At 37.7% G+C, this 21,921-nt stretch overlaps 1 protein-coding gene across 10 annotated transcripts in view; it reads left to right on the forward strand.

The window, feature by feature from the left end:
• DLG2 (discs large MAGUK scaffold protein 2) overlaps positions 1 to 21,921 on the forward strand; it is a 2,364,981-nt gene that overhangs the window by 14,459 nt on the left and 2,328,601 nt on the right. For all 10 annotated transcript variants that reach the window (XM_018042817.1, XM_018042821.1, XM_018042823.1 and 7 more), the window contains one exon: positions 5,200 to 5,331. In XM_018042817.1, the coding sequence (XP_017898306.1) occupies positions 5,200 to 5,331 (132 nt within the window). The remainder of the gene's footprint in view (positions 1 to 5,199; positions 5,332 to 21,921) is intronic.

Below are 21,921 nucleotides of genomic sequence, written 5' to 3' on the forward strand. Positions count from 1 at the left end.
ACCAAAATCTAGAGCATCATAAGATAAATATTTGATTAATGAATGAAAGAACTTAGTATCTCTATTAAATTGTAAAGGTAAGACCATTTAAATTTATGTTATAAATATAATTTTATATTGATAAACACATGTAAAAATAGAGATTCAGCTTATAACCCTAGATTCTAAAATTCAGTGATAAAATTATGTCTGATTGGTCAAGTTTCCCCTCCCACCCCCATAGAGATATGCTCAACTGTTTCTGGAGGATTAAGGGTGAAACTATGGAGAGAACACTCAGAATGAAAAGCTTTAGGATTAGGCTCCAAATTTGTTACTCAGTAGTTCTGTGATCTTGGGCAAGTCACATACGAATTTCAGTTTCATGCCTGCGTGTGTGTTTATCCTTCAGTTGTGTCTGAATCTTTGTGACCCCATAAATTATAGCCTGCCAGGCTCCTCTGTCCATGGAGTTCTCCAGGCAAGTGGGTTGCCATCCCCTTCTCCAGGGGATCTTCCTGACCCAGGGATTGAACCTAGGTCTCCTGCATGGCAGGCAGATTCTTTACCATCTGAGCCACCAGGAAAGCCCCAGTTTCATGTATAAAAGGCAATATAACTTCTCAGTGATGGGAATCAGATAATGCATGGGAAAGTTCTTTCTAAACTGTGAATTTGAAAGACTCTCACTCATGTCCGGCTCTTTGCGAACCCATGGACTATACAGTCTGTGGAATTCTCCAGGCCAGAATACTGGAGTGGGCAGCCTTTCCCTTCTCTAGGGAATCTTTCCAACCCAGGTCTCCTGTGTTGCAGTTGGATTGTATTTAAAGGAATTTCAAGATTTGAAATGATTTGTGTGTCTAGTTCGGAGAAGGCAATGGCACCCCACTCCAGTACTCTTGCCTGGAAAATCCTATGGATGGGAGAGCCTGGTAGGCTGCAGTCCATGGGGTCGCTAAGAGTCGGATACGACTGAGCGACTTCACTTTCACTTTTCACTTTCATGCATTGCTACTGCTGCTACTGCTGCTAAGTCACTTCAGTTGTGTCCGACTCTGTGCGACCCCATAGACGGCAGCCCGTTAGGCTCTTCTGTCCCTGGGATTCTCCAGGTAAGAATACTTGAGTGGGTTGCCATTTCCTTCTCCAATGTATGAAAGTGAAAAGTGAAAGTGAAGTCGCTCAGTCGTGCCCGACTCTTAGCGACCCCATGGACTGCAGCCTACCAGGCTTCTCCGTCCATGGGATTTTCCAGGCAAGAGTACTGGAGTGGGTTGCCATTGCCTTCTCCGTTCCATGCATTGGAGAAGGAAATGGCAACCCTCTCCAGTGTTCTTGCCTGGAGAATCCCAGGGACGGGGGAGCCTGGAGGGCTGCCGTCCATGGGGTCGCATAGAGTCGGACACTACTGAAGTGACTTAGCAGCAATGTGTCTAGTTTACCATTTCCTCTATTATACTTAGATCTTAGTTTTCTGAATAATACCATCATGTGTTCTATAAGTTTTCTTAGTTGTGGCAAATAATTTTATGTTATCTTTTTCCTATCTAAAAATTCATGTTAGCAATATTGCTGTTTCAAATTAAATCACCTGTCCCAAATTATAACTTTTTGGCAATGCTGTTCTTAAACCAAAGACAAAAGAGTTGAACCCTAATTAACAGACACGTGATTACCTATAATTCCAAGTATGTAACATTCACTGTATTCACTTTGGATTGTATATTTCATCTGAAATTTTTATTTTAAAAAATGATTTCCCTGTTATTTCTTTCTGTATCTGCCTTCAGGTATCCCAAGTTTAGTTTTGTCCTTTCAGTAGACTCTGGAGTCATATGAATATAGATTTTCTTTAACAGAGAAGATAATTGAGATATTATATTGGCAGTTCAGGTGAAAAAATATCTCCATTTATATGTGGTTTAATTTGAACAGCAGTCAAGATATTAGTCCCAACTTACTTGGATAATTCTCAACTTTCCACTTTATTCAACATCTGGTTAGGGATCTTTGACTTATACAACAAGATCCTTGTTATCTTTTGTTTTCTTTATTTATCATCTTTGTATAGTTATATAGTTTTCTATTATCTTCACATTCAAGCTTTTGTTAATCAGAAACAAGAATTTAATCAGAAATGGAATTAACACCAGATGGTGATCATTGATGTCAAAAAGAAACTTGAAAAGGCAACCACAATTCCATCATTAGATGCTGGCATGCAAAAACCTAGGACAGACTTGACCATATTTGACCATTTTTATTATATTCTGCCTTTTTGTTTTATGTGTCAGATTTTTGTTGTACAGAGACGAGAGACATAATAAATTCTGTTGGTTTAGAGGCCATCTAGATGCTCTTAATAGTGTCTTCCCTGGGTAGTCACTCAATAAATATGTGTTGAAGGAATTAGTTAAAGTCCCTTTACCTAGTGACTTATATCTGTAGATGTGGTCATGGGAATGCTGTCATGGTGTGCTGCAGTCCATGGGGTTGCAAAGAGTCGGACACGACTTAGCAACTGAACAACAGCAACAATGAGAAAGAATGAAAGCAAAGAAAGTATAGACAGCATTTCAAGGAGTTCTGCTATGGAAGGGAACAGAGAACTGGGGACAGTAGTTACTTGGAGAGGAATTAAGGGTAAAGGAAAGTTTTTTAAAATCACTGCTCTTACAGTTTTATTTGTATGGTGAAGGGAGGGATTGGAGAGGAAAACAGTTGATGATGAAGCAGTGTAGGCAAAAGAAAATAGGCTTAGGTGCTTAAGTAGAGGAGTTGGCATTAGAGAGAAACAAATATTTTATCCATAAAGACAGGGGGAAGGCAGAGTACAGGGGTGTAGCTACAGATAACCTAGTGGATATTAGATTAGGAGCTTGTGTGATTTCTCTTCTGATTTTCCACAAAATGGAAAACATGATCATCAGCTGAGGATGGCTCTGAGGGTAGAGATTTGGAATGTTCAGTAGAAAAATATGAATTATTGTTACAATTGATATTTAGTCTGGAAAAGTGGTAGATTTGAAGGGGGAAAGGCCATTAAAATTCAAAGACAGTTGTCTTTGTGGTAATGATTGTGGTAATCATTTTACAATATATACATATATAAAAACTTTCTGTTGTACACCTTAACTATATAGTTTTTATTTGTCAATCTGACCTCAGTAAAGCTGGGAGAAAAAGAATGAATCTCAAAGCAGGGAAGTTTTGATGAAGATTCCTTATATAATTATAAAATAACGGTAACATGAGAAGAGCTCTGGTCAGGTGGAGAAGTGCCAGGAATTCCTAAAGAGACTTTTGAAGGAAGTGGCACTGACTGAAGGTAAAACTCTTACTCATGACAGAATCTGAGCAAAGGATGAAATTGTGGAAAACCAACAACTGAGCGACTTCACTTTGACTTTTCACTTTCATGCATTGGAGAAGGAAATGGCAACCCACTCCAGTGTTCTTGCCTGGAGAATCCCAGGGACGGGGGAGCCTGGTGGGCTGCCGTCTACGGGGTCGCACAGAGTCGGACATGACTGAAGCGACTTAGCAGCAGCAGCAGCAGCAAGCCTGGAGTGCTGCAATCCATGGGATCACAAAGAGTTGGACACAACTGAGTGACTGAACAACAATGATAATTCCAGTCAGCTTTCATCCAAAATGATACAGATAAGAGACTTCATAATGTGTCTTCTCTATGAAAAGTTTGTATGCTATTAGTTCCTTGGACAGGAACTCCTCAAACAGAACAAATATAAAAATACATAAATCATATAAAGAGGAAAATTATCAATGTAGTATTTAAGATTATGGTCTGAACTGTGTTGCCACTTTCTTCAGAAGCTTTCTAAACATGAATTTATAAAATACAAGTCGATAATGAAAGCAGTTCATTGGTTAAGATGACTCTTGCCCTTTCTCATAATGTATTTCAGGTCTGAGGAAGTGTTGTATTTTATATTTTCAGTGTGACTTGACATTCTTCAAACAGAACTTAATTTTGATATAACTAAATTGAGTCTTCTCACTTCCCCCCAAAATTGTCACCTACTATACGCAAAGACACTGCCACTTTGGTGACTTTTTCAGGGATATTTTGTTGTGTGGGCAACTAATGCTTTGTCGTGTGGGCGATTCAAGAAGCCATAGTATAACAGTCCGTATTAAGAATGCCTGTAGTATTTGTGTAGGCAAAATGGTTTGGAAGAAGAGTGACAGTGATTACTTTTCACTGTCCGAGATGGTTTTATGGAATAGAGAGCATTTGTGTGTGTGTGTGTGTGTGTGTGTTGGTTGTTCTGTTGTGTCTGACTCTTTGTGACCCCATGGACTGTATTCCTCCAGGCTCCCCTGTCCATGGAGTCCTCCAGGCAGGAATACTGGAGTGGGTTGCTACTTCCTTGTCCAGAGAACATTTGAGTTAGGTCCAAATTAAGGGAAGACAAGTTTTCAGTTGATTTCTTGATTACTTTCTATGAACTAGGTATTGTACTAAGCATTTTTTAATTTAATCCTGCTACCTGTAAGGAAACAGAAGCTCAGAGAGGTTAAGTAACTTATTGACGGTCACACAGCTAGCAAATAGGTTTCAGACCCAGACCTAGCTAACAATAAACTCTTTCCAATGTAGCACACTAATTCAAGGAGGAGAGAGTGGTATGGGGGAGGATATTCCAATACAGAGAGCAGGAGGAGCAAAGAAAAATGCAGAGGTATAGAAAGTGTGTGTGTGTGGGGAGGCAGAGTGGAGAGTGGAAGTGAGTAACCCACTGTGACTTTGGCACTGTATGTATATGTGTGAAGGGGGTAAAATAATATATGGTGGGAAATACAGACTGAAAATATAGCTTGTAAACAGCTCATGGGATGGTGGTCTCAAAAGTTCCATTAAGGAATCTGGACATTACCTTGTAGGAGGTCGCAAGTTTTAAGATAGTTTTCCTGACAGAGTCTTATCTACTGTGTGAATATCAACTGGTCAACATTCCATATGGACTTTTGCCTTGTTTCATAGTGGCTAATTCTTTTGGAAGACAATAGAAATAAAAGTGAGTTCTTAAAATTGAGTTCATTGTAATTATCAATTTTAAAAGTAGTTTATGGAATTCCTGATTAGTTATGATTCTGTGTTATGAAATTAGGAATATCACTAGACAATAGTTTAATATTAGCTTACTGTTTTTCTAAGACCATAAGATAGAATTTTAAAATCATGTTTTTCAGATACCGACCGAGCTTTGTCATTACTGGAAGAATACTGCAAAAAATTAAGGAAACCAGAGGAGCAGCAGTTGAAAAATGCTGTTAAAAAGGTGATGGGTATCTTTAAGAGCAGCTTATTCCAAGCTTTGCTAGGTAGGTATTAACAATTATTCATCATCTTCACAATTAGAATTGGGCTTAATAGTTTGAATAATGTTAGAGAACCTGATGTTAACCAAATTTGAAACTGAAATATTTTTCTTGATATCAGGTAGAAGAAAATTTTTTTTTTCATTTTCTTATTTCAGCTTATCTTAAAAAAGAACCTCTATAAGATGGAAATAAGTTTATGTTAATAAAAATAAAAGTATTGAAAGAATGTTTTGTATAGGAAGACAAGTAAACACAGGAAAAAGCTGGAGTAGTTTATTTCAAAAATTGAGGAAAAATGTGCTAGGGAAGGAAGTTGCTTCTTTCTGGAGAAGGACTTGCCTGACACGAATAGTGATGGGTCACATTCTATTCAGTTAGGATTACAGTTCTAGTCTTACCTTCTTCTTCAGACAAAACTTAAAACACTATTTTTCATCTTTTTGCTTCTCTCAAAAAATCTCATGATTCGCACTGAAAAATTTATTGATGAAAATTTCAATACTTTGTCAGTTTTTCATGAATTGAGCTACATAATGTTTAACCTTCTGTTTATTCTTGAATTTATGGTTTATTTATGTATATCTTTATACATACATTTTTGCATTTATGCAGATAATTTTTAATTCTTTTTTCAGAATTAAACTAGTAAAGATACAAATACCTCCTCCCAACAAAAACAACCAACAATTTAAAAAAGCACTCAATTATAGATTCTGCTAAATTTAAACAGTGTATTTTAAAGAAATAACTGAGTCTACTAGACATTATTACTACTTTTTCTAGGTGTGATGGTTACTGATATAAAAACTAAAAACATGAATTTATGAGAATTAGTCTTGAAAATATTTTGTGTTTTTATTATAATGAATGTTTATACTTACTGACAAAACTACAACTCTATGGTTTATATTTAAGAAACCATTCCTTTTGGAAAAATTGAAAATCAGTCTATTGAATAAAAATAGTAAAAGCTCTATAGGATTATTTTGTCTGTGGGTTAATTTCTTTGAAATATTCTTTTATGGCTAGTAAGAATTAATGACCCACATAACTATAATCATCTTAGTTGGTATTAAATAAAAACAACTCTAAATGGACTCTTAATGAAATTTAAATAAACCCTGTCATTAGAGAATAGTATTTTAGAGAACAGTTTTCAAGCAACAGATTTCTCAGTTAAAAATTAATAGTTTTATTAAGACCATTAACTGAATGGCCATACCTCTAAATAGATTTGTATGATGTGCTTAGATAAGATTGGGCTACGTCTTTTGATTGAGTTTTTGAGAACTTTATTTAGAAAGAATATTGTTGAATGCTTTAGATAATTCTACTAGAATAATGTATTCATTTGGCAGTGCAGCATCATTACATGAGGAATAAAAAGACGAATGACAAAGAGTATTTTGCCATTGTTTTAAGTGAGTGATAAATATCTTGGCAGAAAGCCTATAGAGTAGTTGGAATTTCTCTAATAAAATGAGAGGTCACGGTAATCTGTAAAAAGCTGTTATGTAAGTAATCCTGATGCCCAGCTTTGAATGGATAGATTGGTTTTGGCCGGTCTTTTAAGTCATTTTGGGATAAACCAGATTGCAAAGAATGGAGCAATGCTATATAATGCAACATAATTTTCTGTTGAATTTTATTGGTCTCAGTGTGCATTTTTTTTTTAAGGACCAAAAAGGAAAAACTATGTAGCCCTGTGTATCCTGAAGGAGATTGTATCATTATGAAAGGATAAGCAGGGAACCATTGATAAACAGGGCATTATTTATACTGGGTATTTTTTTTTCTGTTTCAACCAACTTCCCTTCCCCTTCTTTTTTGCTGCACATAATGGAAAATAGTGGCTTTAACCCATTATTCTGATAATCACATAGTATGTTGAAATAATGCCTGCATGAATCTCAACTGAAGAAAATAGGAGGCACTCATAGTGCAGAAAATCCAATACAAATGTATAGTAGGGTAAAACACTGTTATTGCAGAATGTGCTGTCCCATTTACAGGTGACTAGGAAACCAGGCCTTCTCTCAGTAAATGAAAAGCATCACTTTGAAAATAAATAATATCCTTCTTTTGTGAAAAAAGAAAATGCAAACACTAGTCTATCTTAGATGGTATAATCTTTGAGCACAGAATTCTGTCTCCATAGCTTTGATCATTATTATAGTGCATAAAAGCATTTTATAAATGGGTTCTATGATAATAGGATGGGGAGTGATAGCAAAGGTATTGTTTTTTTATTTTTAAAATATAACTTTATCTGATTATATGTATGCTGTGCTTAGTCACTCAGTCGTGTACGAGGCATTGCAACCCCAGGGACTGTAGCCTGCCAGGCTCTTCTGTCCGTGGGAATTCTCCAGGCAAGAACTCTGGAGTGGGTTGCCATGCCCTCCTCCAGGGGATCTTTCCAACCCAGGGATTGAACCCAGGTTTCCCACATTGCAGGCGGATTCTTTACTGCCTGGGCTACTAGGGAAGCCTGATTATAAGCATAATATATGCTAATTATGGAACATTTTCAAAATAAAGTAAAAGAAAATAAAACCCAAGGGTAAAATGCATTTCTCTTGTGATAAACAGTGTGAATGATGAACTGTTTGATTAATTTTCTTCCTTCTTGCTTCTTTAGTCCCTGTATTCTGTTTTGATTTTCCATTTATGAATAACTGAAAGATAAACAAAAAGACCTTAATTTTTAAAAAGTTAGTAATTAATGTTCATTAATACACAAAAAGAAAAATGCCTAAAATAGCAAAGCTGCACACTTTGATGTTAGGCTTAGGGTGACATCTTGTGGAAATACTAAGGAAAATGTTTTCTCCAGTGGATGGTTATAGTTTTATGATGATTGCACTATTAGCACTTTTCAGAATTTGAATATAAGTGAATTCCATGATATTTTACAACTTAATTTAAGTCTCTTCATTTAGCACAGCTAAAGCAGTCAGACTTTCAAGGGACTCTATTAGGTTATTTACCCTTTTTTTAGGAGCAAGATGGAATGTTTTTCTTTTTGTACTTCTCTGTCAGATCTACTTTGAAAATTTAACGATCTGTGTTAGCACCATAATTATCTGTAAAGACCATTTAAATTATGTAATTGGTTAGTTCATTTTTGAGTTATGTACCACGAAATTTCTTTGCTTTGATACCTTATTGAAAATTGCCTTATTTATTTATTACTTTTATGTACCAGTATGGACAGAACATGTGTATATATTTAGTACCTTTCAAGCCCTTCTAAAATCTTGTTAGCATGGTTTAATCTAATTTTGTTTCTCTTAATTCACTTCAGTGTTTGGGGGGGAACCTGGAGGGAATCCTTAGAAGAGAATGGCAGTCAAGTGATTGTTTCCTGAAAACTCTGCTGGTAGCATAGCAAATCTTAGAAAACAACTTATCTTCCTTTATGGTGGCTGAATGTCAGATTTTGTGTTAGAGTAAATTATTTTTTATTTTCATAAACGTAAGTATAGACCATATGGAATTCTTAGCAATAGGGGTGGCACAGTAGATATACTACATATTGGGATTTATCATTTCCTTCTACCTGTCCCTACCTGTTGAAGCCTTCTGCCATGTCCCTACCTGTTAGCAGCTTTAATGAGCCCTTTCGTTATATCTCATAACACTTTGTTCATATTACTATAAAGCACTTGTTATGTTGCCTTATGACAAATTGAGTATATTACTGCTCCCTCAATAGAATGTGATAGCTTGAGAGTTGAGGTTGTATCTATTTAACATTTGTACCCTCAGTTTGTGCACCTTTAATAATAATAGGTCATCAATAAATTTTATTTATCTATTCAACAATTATTTTAAAAATATCTGTTATGTGTTACACATTATGCTTGACAATAGGGATATAACGCTAAACTATCAGTTTAGTCGCTCAGTAGTGTCTGACTCTTTGCGACCCCATGGAGTGAAGGCTTCCCTGTCCATTACCAACTCCTGGAGCCTTCTCAAACTTGTGTTCATCACGTCAATAAACTGTAGAGGAGAGAATAGTCCTTACCCTTATGGGTGAGAGAAATCAAGTAGAGAAAAGAGATATTAGATATGTGATTAGTGAGTCATTTAAATATAATAGTGATTAGTATAATGAAATTGATCTGCATGAGAGTTTTATCAGATTTTAGTTTGAGTACAAAAAAATTGCATTTTTTTTCACTATAGTAATTCTAACATGTTGGGTTGGCCAAAAAAATTTTATTTTCCTGTAACAGCTTATGGAAAATCCATACAAACTTTTTGGTTTGTTATTTATTTCAAAGTAATATCTATTTACAAACATCATGTTTATTCTGGTCTTAATTTGTTTTTGTAATAATTTTTGCCTCCTGATCATAAGAAACTGAAATAATGTTTTATAGATTATAGTGAAATGGTTATATAAATTTGGAACAACTTGACTCTAATCCTCCAAAGCAGAGGTTCTCAGAGTGTGGTTCTTGGATCAGCAGCATCAACCTCACTTGGGAATTTGGTCAGCATTGCAAATTCTTGGGCCTCACTCCAGACCTACTGAATTAGAAACTTTGAAAGCAGGGTGCAGCAAATAGTGTTGCAATAAGCCTTCCAGGCTATTCTGAGGCATGCTAAAGTTTGAGAACCTGTGTTCTAAATAGTTAGATATTTGGCCACTCAAGGAAAGAAATATAGTATGTGAACAGCATTAATAAATTTGGGAAAATATGATGGTGGCATTTCTTCATTGAGTTTTATAAAAATTTGGTTTGATCTGTGACAAATATAACGAGCCATTATATTATCATTCTGGGATATACAGTAGTGTATCTGAAACATTGAAGTGATTTTTTCCCTTTGGATACTTCATGGTAGTTCCTACCTATGGGACTGTGAATAGAGAACAAATAAGCTACACTGAGATGCTGTTGTTGGCACATGCGAGGCTCAGTTAAATTCAGTTGCTCAATTGTGTCTGACTCTTTGCAACCCCGTGGACTGCAGCATGCCAGGCTTCCGTGTCTATCACCAACTCCCAGAGCCTACTCAAACTCATGTCCATCCAGTTGGTGATGCCATCCAACCATCTCATCCCCTGTCATCCCCTTCTCCTCCCACCTTCAGTCTTTCCCAGCATCAGGATCTTTTCAAATGAGTCAGTTCATTGCATCAGGTGGCCAAAGTATTGGAGCTTCAGCTTCTAGACAGCATATTAAAAAGCAGAGACGTTACTTTGCCAACAAAGGTCCATCTAGTCAAAGCTGTGGTTTTTCCAGTAGTTATGTATGGATGTGAGAGTTGGACTATAAAGAAAGCTGGGCACTGAAGAATTGATTCTTTGAACTGTAGTGTTGGAGAAGACTGTTGACAGTTCCTTGGACTGCAAGGAGGGTGAATGTCAGGTTCTTAAATACTGAGATCTACTCTGTTCTTGCTTAATTTGTTTACAATACCCATTTAAGTAGAAAGAATGCAGGTATTTCAGTTATTACAATTTAGTAATAATAATTAACAAGGTATTTATGAGGTATTTACCTCCTTACATGGATATGTGCAGGTGGATATTATTAAAAACCAAATTCCTATCCTTGAGGATGTTAAGGTCAGTTAGGAAGGTAATATTCACATATATACTAACAAGAATTACATAGGATATAACCGAGGCTTAAACTCTGGAGCTTAGACCAAAGTGCTGTAGGAGTCCAAAGAAGCATAGATTGATTGTAGATTGGTGTTGCTGGGGAAGAATTTTTTTTACAAGATGTAAGCTTGAGCTGGATCTTGTCAATGACAGGATTTGGGTAAGAAGAGAGGATAGAAAAGGACATTTTTCCCTCATCCATTTATCTAATCATCCATGTATCCATTTGTTCATTCAAACACTGAACACTGTGCCAGATATAAAACTGGAGAGAAAAGCATTAAATGAAATAGCATGAATAGTTTATATTTACCATTGCAAAAATGTTACAGTGGTGAAGCAGAGAATGTTGTGGGTGAGAGGCTTAACTTTAGCAGTGGAATCAGGGTGAGCTATCTTAGGAAGTGACATTTGAGGTGGACAAACAGATTCATAGAAATCAGAGGAGAGTGAGGAAATAGATGTGACTTAAACAACGTTCAAGATATTCTTGATATTTATGCTTTAAAAATGTTCTCTCAGAGCTGGCTAAAGGGTAGTATTAGACTTAAATCTCTTCTGGGGACTTGTTTAAGTTTGAAGATACACTTGAGAAACAAGAGTGGTAAGCAGAAAATGGGGCCCAAACAGTTCTTATAATTCCCTTTGTTAAACCGCTATATACTGAGTATGACTAGTTGTGTTCTTTATGTCAAGCAGGATCAAATATTTCTTAAGTTAATTTTGACGCTTTCAGTTGGGTGCCACCAAGAAGTTTGTCTCTGGACCTTTTATATTTGCTGCAGGATGTATGTCACCAGATGGCACCATTTAACTAAATTTATGTACTATGGATGTTTATAAGGCTGATTGTTTTCAAATGAAGAATGTTTTTATTTGTGCTATAATAGAAATAGCCCCAAATTAATTTCTTTTGATAGCATATTTGACTTCTATACACAGTAAGGTAATGAAACCCCCAAAGTTTGTTGGGCACTTGAAAGCATCTGGTGATTTCTGATAAGATACATAATAAATGAAAATTTGGTGGTGATCACTATCAATGATATATGGAATCTGGTGAAAAAGCAGAACACAATAGGCTACCCTATCTAGATTTTCCCATAGCTAGTAATATTATGAATATTTTAGCCTTGAATTTAACTTTCATATATAGGGAGTTGATATGCATAATAACAGAAATGCAGAGAAGATTCTAAAAGGTTGTTTTAGAAATAAGCCTTTCTAAGATGTTTGGAAATATCATGGTAGTAATATATCAAATAATTTTGTCAATAGAGTGTATGTTCTCTTGAATTGCAGAACTAATAAAATTAATAGAACATGGTATAGAATTCTTTCTTAGTATAAACATTTATCCCAAGAAAATGAATATATGTTCTTAGTTAAAAACTTCCTTAATGTTTTCCTTCCCACTAAGCAAAATTAGTTACTTTCTCTCTTATGTCCTATTGTATTTGTTGGTATTTCTGGTGTAGCAGTTACTCTGTTGTATTATTATTAGTTGATTACATGTTGGCCTTCCTCACTGTGAGCTTCTTGCATACAGGAACTGGTTCTAATTCACTGTGTAGCAATGCCTGCCATGGACTAGTCCATCATTAAATTTCTTCATTTGAATGGGTCCCAGTTACCACCAAGCAGACTTCTGCATCAGACGCTGGGAGTATGCCCAATGAGCAAATGGACAGGGACATTGCTCAAGTACCAGAGGAGCTAAATGACAGTGTGTTGATCCAGTGAACCCAGCCTATTTCTACCGCATGACTATGATGGCAGATAAAACCACTGTCTCCCCCCAGAACTGTCTATACTTACATAGCTAGGCATTATTTTAGGAGAAGCAGGAGAGGGGTAGGCTATATGAATGAACAGTTTTATCTGAGACTTTAAACTATTGAGCCAGACTACACTTGAAACTGCATTGAGTGGCCACTTTTCCCATTTAGCCGGTGACTGAGGGCTTCTGAACCAGCTGAATAAAATATAGACACAGTTAAGAGCTATATATTTTGTTTGTCACCATGCCACTTATACCATGGTGTGGTATAATTTGCACGTGTGATCCTGCAATACTGACCCATAGATCTCAGTGTTGGTTCTTACTTCATACTACTTTCCAGTGTTGAACGTTGAAAAGCATTAACCACAAAAAGGAACAATGGAAATAAGAAATAACTCACAAGTATCTCATAGGGAAAGGGGCTTCCCAGGAGGCGTTAATGGTAAAAGAACCTGTCTGCCAATGCAAGGGACATAAGAGATGAGGGTTCAGTCCCTGTGTTAGGAAGATCCCCTGAGGAGGGCATGGCAACCCACTCTTGTCTGGAGAATCCCATGAATAGAGGAGCCTGGTGGGTTGCAGTCTGTAGGGTTGCATGGAGTCAGACTCAACTGAAGTGACTTAGCATGCATGCACATCTCATAGGCAAATCTTTTTGTTTGTTGTTGTTCAGTTGTCAAGTCGTGTCCAACTCTTTGGGACCCCATGGACTGCAGCATGCCAGGCCTCCCTGCCCCTCACCGTCTCCCAGAATTTGCCTAAGTTCATGTCCATTGAACTGATGATGCCATCCCACCATCTCATCCTCTGTTACCCTCTTCTCCTTCTGCCTTTGTATAAAAAGGCAAAAAGAGGGAAGCCTTTGTCTTCATCCTGTTAGCTCTGGTCCCTGGCAAAAGATGGAAGTGGTGGAGAGTGAGGAACATTGGTCTACCTTTGTTTACATGAGTCTTTCCTAAGAATTGCTAAAGAAAACATTTCTTTTTCACCTTATTTTTTGCTCGGAAACTACAGAACTTCTTAGAAAATGTTAGGAATTCCAAACATTGCAGTAATAACCTACAGATACCACAAAGCATAAATTTTCCTGGTTCCTAGTTTAAGAGCCTCTAAGTTTTACCTTATATTCAGTTTCCAGTTTGCTGTCAAAATAGTAAATTTTCATAAAACCGTAAGATTAGGGTTTTCTTTGCAGGACCATATACATGCATATTGAGTCATCAAATGTACCTAGAACCACCAAACTCCAGTGGGTATTCCAGTTCTTACAAATTTAGTTAATCATGAATCCCTTAAAAATTTAAAGCATTTTAAAACTGGCTTCCCTGGTGGCTCAGAGGTTAAAGCGTCTGCCTCCAATGTGGGAGACCTGGGTTCGATCCCTGGGTCAGGAAGATCCCCTGGAGAAGGAAATGGCAGTCCCCTCCAGTATTCTTGCCTGGAGAATCCCATGGACGGAGAAGCCTAGTAGGTTACAGTCCATGGGGGCGCAAAGAGTCAGACACGACTGAGCGACTTCACCTTCACCTTAAAACTGACAGAAACAAATTATACTGAATATTAAATAATGCATTCAGAAACATGTTTGGTTTTAAAAATAAACCATTTGAAAATAAACTATTCAAAAATAAACCTTGTTCTTTAGAAATAGCTGCTGCAGGAGTTTTTTGAAGAAGGGTTTAAGAGCTCTTCAATTGATCAAAATAGGACAGTAATTTTATATACATATATAAATGTGACTTCAGTTCAGTCGCTCAGTCAAATGTGACTTAGATTTCATTAACTGGGGTACTTAATATCATCAGTGAAACCTGTTTATTTAAGGTGCAGGACTCCAGTTAGTAATTTTTCAGAATATATGTTCCCTTTTTTCTTGCTTTTTTCCTTATACAAACTTAATTTTTTTAACTATATGTTCTCTAAAAATGGAAGCCCTGGAGATATAGAAAATTTAACATATTTAGTAGGGCTCTCTGCAGGTACTAAACAAACTTTGGTACAGGATACTTCCATTTCCTGAGTTTGAGTGTTTATAGTTATAACATGGAAGAGCTGGACTAATGCAATGACTTTCTTTATAAACATATATGATTATGAAGAGGAATGTGACTCTGCATATTGAATGAAGTATATAGGAACATGGACAGCAGTTTTCTACTAATAATTTACTTTCAAATTGGAATGATTGTCATTATTTTGCCTTTGTTTTTGGATAGTCCAGTTCCTCGTATCAGATTCTTGATCTCTACTGTAGTAGTAGTCTCTTCCTTCACTGTATCTCAACCATCCATTCTTAAATTTTACTCTGTACATCTTAACATAATTAATAACCACACGCTTCTAAAAATGTCAGGTTGTAAACATACTACTCTGTGACCATCACGAATCACCTTCTATTGATACAGTTCATTTATGTATCTCCCATACCAACCATTCTTTGATCCCATCAGTTCAGTTTAGTAGCTCAGTCGTGTCCGACTCTTTGCGACCCCATGAATCACAGCATGCCAGGCCTCCCTGTCCATCACCAACTCCTGGAGTTCACTCAAACTCATGTCCATCGAGTCGGTGATGCCATCTAGCCATCTCATCCTCTGTCATCCCCTCTCCTCCCGCTTTCAGTCTTTCCCAGCATCAGGGTCTTTTCAAATGAGTCAGCTGTTCGCATGAGGTCGCCAAAATATTGGAGTTTCAGCTTCAACATCAGTCCTTCCAATGAACACCCAGGCCTGATCTCCTTTAGTATGGATTGGTTGGATCTCCTTGCAGTCCAAGGGACTCTCAAGAGTCTTCTCCAACACCACAGTTCAAAAGCATCCATTCTTCGGTGCTCAGCTTTCTTTATAGTCCAACTCTCACATCCATACATGACTATTGGAAAAACCATAGCCTTGACTAGATGGACCTTTGTTGGCAAAGTAATGTCTCTGCTTTTTAATATGCTGTCTAGGTTGGTCATAACTTTCCTTCCAAGGAGTAAGCGTCTTTTAATTTCATGGTTGCAATCACCATCCACAGTGATTTTGGAGCCCAGAAGAATAAAGTCAGCCATTGTTTCCACTTTTTCCCCCATCTATTTCCCACGAAGTGATGGGACCAGATACCATGATCTTAGTTTTGATCCCATAAGCACTACTAAATCAATGACTCCACAGTTTTATTTTCACGATCTGTTAACAACCATAAGTCTTCAGGTCCACCTTAAAATAACATGATTCATTGTATAATTAATCATTTTGTATACATCTTCAATTTCTTTGTTGTCTGTCTATCTGCTGGCAAAAACCAACCTCTCATTAAACTTACTTCTGTCTGTTCCATGACTGCTCCATTCCAACTCGCTGTAGCTGGAGAAATACATATAACCTTGTTAACTGGTTCCACTTTAAATTATGACCAAAAAGCCTACTGTGTTTCTTTGGACAGTTCACTTTCTTGTTCCCAGGGAGAACATTTCATATCTTTTCTTCTTCTTCAAATACAGTACACTTTAGCTCCTGACCTTTCTTCTTACTTTATTGAGACAATAAAAACAATCAGAGAGCTTCCTCCTCTTTTCAGTATTTGATCTACCTATATCTGTATCTATGTGTTTTGCCTTTTGTTTTATTAATGTGGATAGACTGTCTCTCCTTTTATCTAAGACTAAATCCTCTTCTTGGATAGAGTATTAGTGTCCTGGAAGGTAACAGAAAGCCTTCTCAAAGAAAGTTTAATTTCGAATTTGTTTACAAAGAGATGGGAAGGGAATCAATCAGGGATGGAAGCACTTGGGGACTAGGAACAGTGGGAATCTTGAAGGAACAGGGAAAGCATGTGAACTATTAATATAACACAAATAGAACTATAATTATTAGAAGGGCTGCTTGAGAGGAGCTGTGGCTTCAGGAAGAAGATAGCCATTGCCAAACCACCACCCAGCAAAGAGAGAGCTGGACAAATGAACATCCCGACCTCTCTTTCCTCCCTTCCCTAGTCTTCTGCTGGTTACTGTTAGTGGACCCCAATAGAAAGCCAGAGGACAAGGGAGCTGGGTGACAGAGTCTATTAAGGTCAGCTTCCCAGGATTCAGTGCAGGGTGAAGAGGGGAAGAAAGATGACCTAGAAGGGCAAACAGAAGATTCATGCCATGTTATGTCTAGATTCGAAAAATCTAGACAAGAATCAAAGACTATGCTATTGTAATTATTCCTCCTTTCTTTGCAATTAATACTTACCTTTCTATTCACTTATTCCTATTAGCACACAAATGTCTCCTCTTAAAAGGAACATTTTAGAGTAAGGGTTAAGAGTATGGACCCTGGAGCCAGATGGCCTGGATTCATATCCTGGCTCCTCTGCCACTTACTACTTGTGTGACTCTGAGCAGATTTGATAACTGCTCTGTGCCTCAATTCCCCTGTCTCTAAAATAGGGATGGTAGCAAAAGTACCCACCTCATATGGTTGTTGTGAGAATAAATAGTGTTTTTATAGTTGATTGTATTGTTCAAACTTTCTTTTTTATTTTTAACTTATTTTTTATTGGAGTTTATCTACAACATTATGTTAATTTTGGCTGTACAGCAAAGTGACTTAGTTATACATATGTATATGTATGTACTACATTCTCCTCCTCGTCTCCATCTCAGTAAATGTCATCATTGTTTTCCCAGAAACCTAGGAGTCATCATGGGTTTTTCTCTTTCTTTCACATTCTAATGTAGTCAATCTACAAGTTTTGCTGCCAGATTTTCAAATTAAGCCTAGAATCCTACCAATTCCTACCATCTCCAGTATGCCATTGTGGTCTCAGCCACCTTAGTCTCTTTAGTCTACAGCAGTAGTTTCCTGACTGATATCTCTTTGCTTTCATTCTTGGCCCAGTCTGTTCTCTGCATAGCATCCACAGTGACCTTTTGAAACAAAAGATCGTTTATCTCACTACTTAAAAACCCTCCATTGGTTTTCTGTCACTCTCAAAGCAAAATTTAAACTCCTTATCTTGACTGTAAGGCCTTATATAATTTGACTCCTGTCTACCTCTTTCACCTCTTCTATTAACATTCTCAGCGTTGCCTGCTCCCCTCCAATCATGTTGGCCTTGAACTTTTCCTTGAATAAGCTTTCTGCTTTAGGGCATTTGCACTTGCTATTTCCTCTGCCTGCAAATGTTTGCTCACTTTCTCACTCATTCAAGTGCTTTCCAATTGCCCTTTCCCAAACCCCTGTTCTAAAATAGCAACTCTCCTCCAATTGCTTTTTTTTTTTTTTTTTACTTTAGTGTATTTTTCTTTATTGTACTTATCAACATATATTTATTTGTGCTACTTCTGATCTTTGCCTCCCAACTATAATGTAATCTCTTTGAGGGCAGGGATTTGGTTATCTGATTCACTCCTCTAATCCCAATGCTTACTCAAATTTATGGAGTATAATAAAAGCTAATATAATTTGGTGTGTGAAGGAAAAGCTAATTTACTGTTGATGGTCAGCTTTCAAATTTTGGCAAGATAACTGCATTAACTTTTTTTTTGTTTTTGCTTTTTGTTTAAAGTCAAAATCATTAGATTCTTAAGTGAAAAGTACTGTGTGAAGAAAGATATTCATTTAAAAGAGCCTTTTGCGATATTTTATAGTTAATACAGTTGGGATTTTGCATTTGTTTTCAACCCCGGGTTTTTTGTGCCAAGAGCTCAGGGCATCGAAGAATATGATTTAAGAGGTCAGAAAAGTACATTAGGTTAATTATGCTACTGCATTGTCAGGCAATCTCTTGGAGTTTGCTGGGGTGCAGTGATCAGAGTAGCATCATTTAAAATCTCTAGACCTATTAAAACATGCAAATTTTACTTGTTTACATGTCTTGCTCTTTTTTGAGGTTACTGCTGATAATATGAAAGAAATTTATGATATTTTCTTTACTGTGAAAATTTAACAGAATGAAAATATGGATTTCTGTTATAATATGACTTAGTTTCTAGTATTTAAGGTAGAAGACCTCTCAGATACTGTTTTCCTTTCCTGTTTTGAGAAACATAAAAGTACCACTTAAAAATGTATTTACTGATACTATTATTCTTCATGATGTATTTTCCCAAGATTTTCATTAGTGTATTTGTTAAATGAACAAATATCTATGGAGCACCTATATGTGTCAAACACTGATGTAGACGCCTGAAAGATATCAGTGAACAAGACAGGCATTCCTGGTCTCACAGAACTTATAGTTAAGTGGCAAAATATCAGTAGTACACAAACACAACAGAGAAAAATGGGCAGGAAAAGGTGATAGAAGAGTGCCATGCAGGAGGAGAGGGGGCTTCCCTGGTGGCACAGTGGCAGAGAATCCATCTGCTAACCCAGGAGACAAAGGAGACCACGGGTTAAATCCCTGGTTGGGAAGATCGCCTGGAGAAGGAAATGGCAACCCACGCCAGTATTCTTGCTTGGAAAATTCCATGGACAGAGGAGTCTGATGGGCTACAGCCTATGGGGTCACAGAGTTGGAGACTGAGCAACTGAGCATGCATGCACGCCCTGTTCTCAGTAGACTTATGTTACTGATGTGTGTGTTTATGGAAGAGGAGAAGGGTTAGTATTAAATACAGTAGTTAATAAGTCTTGTTTGGGAGGACATTTGAGTAAAGACTTGAAGGGGTTGAGGGATTGAGTCGCCATATGGCTATCTGCAGGGGAAAGAGCAGGTGCACAGGGCTTTGGGGTATGAATATGCATAGGTTATCCCAGGAATAATGGGATCCTGTGTGATGGACTCAGTCACTCTTGATTGAGAGACAGTGATAGGAAATGAGCTTGCTTATGGTAAGAGGACAGATTATGGAGGAGGTTGTTGGTCATTAAAAAGACTTTGACTTTTACTGTGAATGAGTGATGAATCTGTTGGAGAGTTTTGAGATGATACGATCTGACATACTTAAAATGATTAATTTTGCACATTGAGAACTGACAGGATGCAAGGAAGAATATGGAAAAGATGAAATCAGAGTTCATTGTAATATTCCAGGTAGAGATGACTGCGGTTTAGATCAGTGTGTGGCAGCAGGAAGAGTGGTGAGAAGCAGTTAGAGTCTAGATTTTAAAGGTAGCCCTAGTGAGATTTGGTAATAGACTGGTGTCAGGAATGAGAAAAATAGGAATATTAAGGAGGAATCTTTTTTTGTTGTTGTTGCCTGAGCATCTGGAGAAATGACATCCCCATTTTCAGAGATGAGGATGTCTAGGAAAGCAGCATATTTGGTGGATGGGGTGGAATATCTGGAGTCAGATTTTGGAGGTGTGAAATTTGAGATGCTTACTAGACACCCATGTGACTATATTTTAACTTTTAAGCCTTCTGAAATTGATTTATCAAGATAATTTCTAATGTGACAGAAATTAAGACAGAAATAGATGACTTGAAGTTAGAGTTCTTGACTGAAAATAACAAACACTATGTAACTTACATAGAAAAGGGATTTATTGTAAAGATATAAGATATCTTATAAGAACTGTAGGAAGGCTGGAGCTCAGACTCAGAAAATGGGTAGGAACCAAGAAATAGGAAGCACAGTCAAGATCAACAGAAAGAGTGTTCAGAGGATACTGGCTGTTTGCCTACATCAGTGATTATTAGCCATCATAGAGCTAGACTCTGGCTCTTTAATACTCGTCACTGTGCCTTACACTCTTCATTCTGCCATAGCCATCATAAACTTTTTGACCATCCCAGTACACAGTGCTCTTATGTGCTCAGCAGTGTCTGATTCTTTTTGACCCCATGGACTGTAGCCCACCAGGCTCCTCTGTCCATGGGATTTTCCAGGCAAGAATACTTGAACGGGTTGCCATTTCCTTCTCCAGGGGAATCTTCCCCACCCAGGGATCATAGAAGTCTTCCCCATGTCTCCTGCTTTGCAGGAGGATTCTTTACCCGTTGAGCCATCAGAGAAGCCCCATCATGGTGCTAGTTATAAAGAATCCCCCTGCCAATGTAGGATACTTAGGAGATGCAAGTTCCATCCCTGGGTCAGGAATTTCCCCTGGAGGAGGTAATGACACCCAGTATTCTTGCCTGGAGAATCTCATGGACAGAGGAGCCTGGCAGGCTACAGTCCATAGGGTCCCAAAAAGTCAGACATGACTTAAGCGACTTTGCAAGTACAGTACTACTGAGTCACTATATGAAGATTAAAAGCCCTTGCTTGGTTATGAAATATGTAAATACAGCTGTGACTTGATAAGATAAATATTTGATCTTTCCCCCTTTCCTTATTATACAGATTGTAAAAGCCTTGGAATCTCCAAACTAACGTGTCCTTTTGTTTGTTAATGAAATGATGAATGCCTGGTGACTCCTGGAGAGCCTCAGGATGGGGGCTGGTTGCTAAAGGAACCAGTTTTCAGACTAGAGGGCTGGGACCTTCAGCCCTACCCCATGACCTCTGCAAAAGGGAGAAGGGCTGGAGATTGAGTTCAGTTACCAGATGGTGCTAGTAGTAAAGAACCTGCCTGCCAATGCAGGAGATGTAAGAGATGCAGGTTCGATCCCTGGGTCAGGAAGATCCCCTGGAGGAGGACATGGCAACCTACTCCAGTATTCTTGCCCGGAGAATCCCATGGACAGAGGAGACTGGCTGGCTACAGCCCATGGGGTCGCAAAGAGTTGGACATGACTGAAGCGATTTACCATGCACATACCAGTGGGAAGTGATTAATCAAAGATGCCTGTGTAATAAAGCCTCCATTGTTGTTCAGTCACTCAGTCGTGTACAACTCTTTTGTGACCCCATTGACTGCAGCACACCAGCTTCCCTGTCTTTCACCATCTCCTGGGGCTTGCTCAAGCTTATCTCCATTGAGTTGGTGATGCTATCCAACCATCTCATCCTTTGTCATCCCCTTCTCCTCCTGCCTTCAGTCTTTCCCAGCATCAGGGTCTTTTACAATGAGTCAGCTCTTCACATCAGGTGGCCAAAATATTGGAGCTTCAGCTTAAGCATCAGTCTCTCCAGTGAATATTCAGGATTGATTTCCTTTAGGATGGACTGGTTTGATCTTGCTCCAAACCCTCCATAAAAGTCCCTAAAGTAGTGGCATTGGAGAGCTTCTGGATTGGTGAATATTGTGGGACTGAGCCCTTAACCTACGGGATCTGATATTAACTCCAGTAGATAGTGTCAAATTGAATTATAGGACACTGG

The sequence above is a fragment of the Capra hircus genome, chromosome 29 (assembly GCF_001704415.2).
Source record: "Capra hircus breed San Clemente chromosome 29, ASM170441v1, whole genome shotgun sequence".
Lineage (NCBI taxonomy): Eukaryota > Metazoa > Chordata > Mammalia > Artiodactyla > Bovidae > Capra > Capra hircus.